Source organism: Pinus tabuliformis, chromosome Q, assembly GCF_031772625.1.
Source record: "Pinus tabuliformis cultivar Carrire ecotype Pingquan chromosome Q, CPIR1, whole genome shotgun sequence".
Taxonomy (NCBI): Eukaryota; Viridiplantae; Streptophyta; class Pinopsida; order Pinales; family Pinaceae; genus Pinus; species Pinus tabuliformis.
In genome coordinates this window covers 274319648-274326546 of record NC_142296.1, presented here as the reverse complement: position 1 = coordinate 274326546, position 6899 = coordinate 274319648, and the positions used below count along the sequence as shown (strand labels likewise).

General features: G+C 33.4%; 1 protein-coding gene across 1 annotated transcript; it reads left to right on the top strand.

Annotated features, from left to right (window-relative positions):
* Window positions 1-585: 585 nt before the first annotated feature.
* Window positions 586-1911, top strand: LOC149219273 (uncharacterized). The gene has a single exon (XM_089382554.1). The coding sequence runs from the start codon at window positions 711-713 to the stop codon at window positions 1713-1715; it is 1005 nt and encodes a 334-aa protein (XP_089238680.1). The 5' UTR covers window positions 586-710; the 3' UTR covers window positions 1716-1911.
* The last annotated feature ends 4988 nt before the right edge of the window (window positions 1912-6899 follow it).

The following is a 6899-nucleotide window of genomic DNA, read 5'->3' as shown; positions in this document are numbered from 1 at the left end:
CGGTTCTCCAAAATGAAGACAAATCTTCCGTGTGGGGCTAGGTTGTGCTTACACAATTGACCAGTAATCTGAACGCTTGTGTGATATTATATACTTTGAATGAGGATAGAAAATTTTTTAATATTCACGAGATTAGAAATAGTTTATGAGATTATTAGTTTTTTTATTTATTTTTTATTTTCTGTAATTTAATTTTTTGATTGGTATAATATTTATATATTTTAAATATAAAATAAATAAATGAATAAAATTTTAACATGTATTAAAATTAGAAATAATTTATGGAATTATTAAATTTTTATTTTAATTTTTTATAATTTAATTTTTTAAATTCAAGTTTTTGTAATCCATAAATTTCTGAAAAAAAATCACATAGAAAATATTAATCTATGTACTTAGAACTAACTAGTAATGATTAAATGCTCTCTAGATGATTTTTTCGTGGAATTTTTATTAATTAATTTAATTTTCTATTATTCAAATTAATAATAAACTTATTAATATAATCAAATAATAATGCAAAGTCTTTGCACGATGATATCGTCAACCACAGTGAGTCATAGGAAGGATCTGGTGGGTTTCGTTCCATTCCCCTTGTCTACAAAGAAGAAATTTGGCCTGGCTTTTTCCACGCCTTTTCAATTTTTCGCACAGGCTGTAGAGAAAGACCAAATAATTTCTGAGATCTGCGTACAGAGCAAAGGGAAGCAATGGATAGAGAACCAGAGGATCTACAGTTCGTCGGCATCGTGGGAATTGTTGGAGAGGCCTTCAAGATCCTTCGCTCCTTCGCTAAACTGCTAGGGGCTATCACGCTAACCCTTATTCTCCCCCTTTGTTTCGCAATTTTGGGGCACCAATTGGTCTCCGAATATCTGCTCAATGAAATACAGTGGAACGAAATGGCCGGCACCCAGGCCGGCCAGAGGACCATGAGGGAATTGGCCTGGGAATGGACGGAGCTCTTCGCTTTTCTAGCGGCCTATGAAGTCTTCGTTTTTGCTTTCTCGTTGCTGTCCACTGCGGCAGTGGTGTATACCGTGGCTTCAATCTATACGGGAAAGGAAATTTCTTACGGGAGGGTTATGAGCATCGTTCCCAGGGTTTGGAAGCGCCTTATGGTAACTTTCCTCTGGTTTTTCGCCATAGGCTTTGCCTATTACGCGGCCGTCGTATTGGTCTTAGTCTTGCTCATAATCACCATGAATCTGGGCTATTTGAATACGGCGGTCTATATTGTTTGCCTCATTCTTATAATCTCGGTCTTCTGCAGCGGGTATGTGTATATAACCATGGTGTGGCATCTCGCCTGCGTCATATCCGTGTTGGAGGACAAATACGGTCTGGGCGCCATGCGGAAGAGCAAGGATCTCATTAAGGGAAAACGGATTACGGGCTTGGTGCTAGACATTCTTTACATCATATTCGCCGGAATTATTGGATGGTTTTTCGACTATGCTGTTCTTGACGGGCACAGCCATGGCGTGCGAGGTGCACGAAGAGGTGCGTATGGGACAGTCCTTGTTGGGTTGCTGTGTTTTGTTCACTTGATGGGGTTGTTGACACAGAGTGTGTTTTACTTTGTGTGCAAATCTTACCACCATGAGAGCATAGACAAATCTTCTTTGTCTGATCACCTGGAAGTTTACCTTGGCGACTATGAGCCTCTCAAGAGTAGCAACATCCAAATGGATGGTCTACACGCCTCTGTATAGTCTTACCTGTAACTGTGTCTTGTTTATTGTAGAGATTAATGATATTATCATCTTGTGTTTGGCCTTTTCATTTGTCTGAAATAATCCTGCACTCTGCAGCCAATATCTAACTTAGGATGGCTACTTTTATCTGTAAAGCAGGGCAGGATTTTGATTTGTTTTATAGTATAACTTTTACTTCAATTTAGTTTGTTTAGCGCTGTTCTGGACTTCATAGTTTGTTTAGCGGTGTTCCGCCACTTTATAGTGGCGGATTAGAAATAAACTAATATAGATATATCTTAAGATGGATGTAGCATGTTAAGTATGGATTTAGCCTGTATGAAGACTCGTCAAATTCTCAATTTTTTTAAAGTGTAAAATTGGAAAAATAAATTGCATTTTTTCATGGCTTAATATCATATATAATTTTTCATTGTTTAGATTGTATTTTTGAATGCTATATAAAATACATAAATTTTTGAGTTCAAAAAAATATTTGTTAGATTTTAAAGAAAATTGGAGAAAAAACCAAACTTAAAAAGTCCCCACTTCCAATATTTTAACCATCAAATTTTATGTTTTTCAATGACTTTATATAATATATACATATTTTTTTTTAACAATATATAATATTTACATAGTTAACATTAAAATATTTTAAAGAACATGTGTAGCTATGAACTACATTGCCCACGTTGAAAAGCTTTTTTCTTATTAATATATTTTTCTCTTACATATTAAAATTATTTCATACATGACCCACATTATTATTTTTTTAATTAAAATGAATATTTTCAAATATTATATATTAATTTTATATTAAAAATTCAATACATTACACATCTCTCTCTTGTTGCCCAAGGCTTCTTATTACAACTTAAAATGAAGATCTGTTGACTTTTTTATTTTATTTTTTTAACTAATTGTCTTTCCAGAGACTTTTTGGAAGCTTTTAACAGTATGTAATATTTACGTAGTTGACATTAAAATATTTTAGATAACATGTGTAGCTATGAACTACATTGTCCACGTTTGAAAAACTTTTTTCTTATTAATATATTTTTATCTTTCATATTAAAATTGTTTCATACATGACCCACATTAATTTTTTTTTATTAAAATGAATATTTTCAAATATTATATATTGATTTTATGTTAAAGTTCAATACATTACACATTTCACTCTTATTGGGGAAGGCTTCTTATTTCAACTTAAGGATGAGAATCTGTTTACTTTTTTATTTTATTTTATTTTTTTAACTAGCTGTCTTTTGGGAGACTTTTTGGAAGCTTTTAACAACATATAATATTTAGATAGTTGACATTAAAATATTTTAGATAACATGTGTAGCTATGAACTACATTGTCCACCTTGAAAAACTTTTTTTTATTAATATATTTGTATCTTGCATATTAAAATTATTTCATACATGACCCACATTAATTTTTTTTTATTAAAATGAATATTTTCAATTATTATATATTAATTTTATATTAAAAATTCAATACATTACACATTTTTCTCTTAATGCTGAAGGCTTCTTATTTCAACTTAGGGATGAGGGTATGTTGACTTTTTTATTTTTTTGTAAGGATGAGGATCAGTTGGCTTTTATATTTTATTTTTGAAGGAGTTGCCTTTCATTTGAAAGCTTTTCTAGTGCATTTTTCTGGCCTAATTTCTCTAAAATCCAGCAGGAATTTATTGGAATCACAAGTTTGATGGGTAACCCCTGCGTAATTGAAGTGCAGTGAAAAAACGAGTTTAAATAACACAAATCAATATTTCACCTCAAATGTTTCCACCGGATTCACGCCCTCAAAGTCCAAAAAGTCACACTAAAAGCAACTCCTTTTTTAATTGGCTACCTAGACTGCTTCTCAAGGGAATATGCTTAGCACATGCTTCTTTTGAATGCTTATCAACAATTGTAGTGTGTTACAGAGTTTGTTAAGTTGCATTGACTTTTAATAAATTTAAAAATTTAGATTCCTGCCATGTGGTTCCCTGCCCACCAATTTCCTAGGAATTTGAGATTATTCCAATTCTAATAAGTTCCTCCATGAAAAATTTCTCGTTATTATTTATAACATTCATTTATATATAGCAAATTTTATTTAGCAAAATAGTCCATTACTTTTAATAAATTTAAAAAATTAAATTCATGCCAAATGGCTCCCTGCCCACCATTTCTCTAGGGATTTGAGATTATTCCAATTCTAATAAGTTCATTATTATTATTTATAACATTTATTTATATATAAGCAGATTTTATTTAGCAAAATGGTCCATTTTACAATGAGATGTGCAATTCTTTTTTTTTCTCAAGTTAAAGTGAACCCATAGAGTGGCAACGAGGAGCCACATGTATGACATGTGCTTCCTCGAGCTCATCCGGGAAATTTATTGCCTCTCGCCGCCGAGGAGTTAAGAGAGGAGACGTGATAGCAGAGCTTTCAATGCTGCGTAAGGTGAAATGGGGAGGCTGTAGCAAGCAGTTAAGGAGTTCGGGCTTCGAGAGAATGTCGAGAGGTTTAAGATGGATGAGGGATTGCTGCAGGTCCATGCTCAGAGCAAGGATCATGCAGCTCAGAGTCCTGTGGGCAATCTTATCTTTCAAGCTTCAGCTCTTGTTGATCCGGCCAGCATTCAAGAAGCTACGGGAAGTCGCGAGCTCATATACTCTGTTGTCTGTTGTCTGTTGTCTACGTTCTGGTGAGCTTCGTCTCAGAATTGTGGGGAGAGGAATTATTTCTGGTGGGGGCCGACTCTATCCGGGAAAACCTCCATTTGCCGCTCAGCTTCAAGACACCGGCATCCCTGCAACTATGGTCAGACCCAGGCAAAGGCTGCTCAGTAGAAGGGGATCTGCTCGAGGAGGTTCTTCTCGCCACCTTGGTGCGGAATCCCACCACCATTGATGTTGTTGTTACTGCCACAGAAGGGCAGGGGCCACTCCTATTCTGGCAAGTCAACACATGGACATGGGTAATCCCAGTGCTGGACCGCACCCTCTTCCAGCGTTCGGGTCTACCATCTTCTCTCTGGGCAGCTCGAGGGACAATTCCCGCATCAATGCACACATCTCGGTTCTATTCACTGAGGATTTTCAGGAAGGTGAAGGCGGTTCGGGCAGCAAGGGGGAGCTCCCAGGCGAACAGCCGGAAACAGTCGAGAAAGATCCCGCGGAGGTACCTGAACAGGCTCCCAAACGACCTCAAGAGTAGGAGGCATCGACTTCAAAGAGGGACGCAGGGGAAGAATGGGACTGCTTCCCCGAACACTACGGGTGGTGCCGAATTATCGAGGAAAAGCCAGAGGATTAGCGTCCAAAGGCACACTCTGTCACTCTCCACTTTTGTTCAGGTCTGGTATAGGTCTTTCGTTCCTGTCTGTGTCGGGTATAGATTATATGTCTCTGTTTGTGTCTCTCTAGTTCATATACATGTTTATGTTCGCTCTGGTGATGTCAGTAGGTTTTGTAAGGGCGCTTTGAGTCTTCTAACGCCCCTGCTAGGGTGGGATTTTTGCTATGAAGCCCCTGCGTGGGCGATTTTTGTTTGGTTTGAGAACAATGTTCTGTCTGGAAATGATGCCCCTGCGAGGGCCAATACTGAGATGCGAAATGCTAACCCAACGAGCCACAGTCGGCCTTGGGCAACTTGACTCTCTGATTGTAATGCTTTCATGTACATAATATAATAGAATAGAATAGATTTACCGAGAAAAAAAAAAGTGAACCCATAACCTTTCTATACATGGTTAATCAAATAAATATGTGCACTTGTAAGACATTTTTCATGTTACAATAATTTTTTTTGTTATATTTATAAAGCTTTTGGCTATATCAATGACATTAATATTTTTAATGTGGTTGTATTAATTATTCTCATTTGGAATTACTGGATATTTTTTATTTTAATTTTTTATCTTTTAATTTATTTTTCTTTAAGACATTGAATATGTTTTTATATATATTATTAAAATATTTTCTTTCAAACTTTTTTTTTTTATACATAATTGATAGAGATATAAATTAGTTAATATATATTTTCAAATAATTAATTTAAATCATATATTAAAATATCTAAATAAAATATTAAATTTTTTTAAAAATTATAAAAACTAAAAATTTTAGTTTTTTTTTTCAATATAGAAAATATGTTATAATGTACCGTTCTACAAACAATAACAATTTTCAAATTCAATATATCGAAAATTCAAATTCAATATATAATTTTTAAATTCAATATATAATTTTCACCAAAAACCCTTCAATAAACTAAATTTTATCGAAATCATTCTAAAATTAATCTATTTTAACGTGTATGACTGACATAAAAATGTTTTTAGATCCGACTCTTTTTCTTTCATATTGCGGGGTTGTTATAAGCCTGTAAGATTTCTCAGCGTTATAGAGAAATGATTTATTTCTGTAATAAAAGATTTTAAAAAATAAATTAAATTTGATCAAAATTATTTTATTTTAACATGAATAAGTAACATAAAATTTCTGTAAGATTTGATTCTTTTACAAGTTTGTAAGATTCCTCAGACTTATGGAGAAGTTATTTATTCTTGTAAAAAAAAATTCTAAAATAAACTAAATCTATCAAAATTATTCTAAAATTAATTTATTTCTCATGGATAATTGATATAAAAATTGTTTACGACCTGACTCGCTCTTTTTCTTTCAGATTGCAGACTATAATATCTCTGAACTTTATAGAAATGTTATTTATTTTTGCAATAAAGGATTTTTAAAAGTAAACTAAATCTGATCAAAATTATTCTTAAAGTAATTTATTTTAACATGGATACCCGAAAAAAATTTTTTAACATGGATAACTGGAAAAAAAAAAATTTAACATGGATAACTGGAAAAAGAAAAAAAAGGAAAGAGAGAAAGAGACTCGACGTTTCGTTCCAGATTGCAGGGCTGTTACTAACTCTAAGATCTTTTGTTAATAAGGGATTATTAAAGATAAATTAGATTTGATAAAAAATATTTTTAAATTAATTTATTCAACATGGATGGATGATAATTGGTGTAAAAATTGTTTATGATATACCAGTTAAGCACAGCATCATATTGGTGTATGATATTTTTTTTTTTTTGGTGAAATAAGGGACCCATCTGTGGTGTATGAGACCTTCTTGTTTGTGGGATAAGGGAGCTACTTTTGCCCAAGGAGGAAACA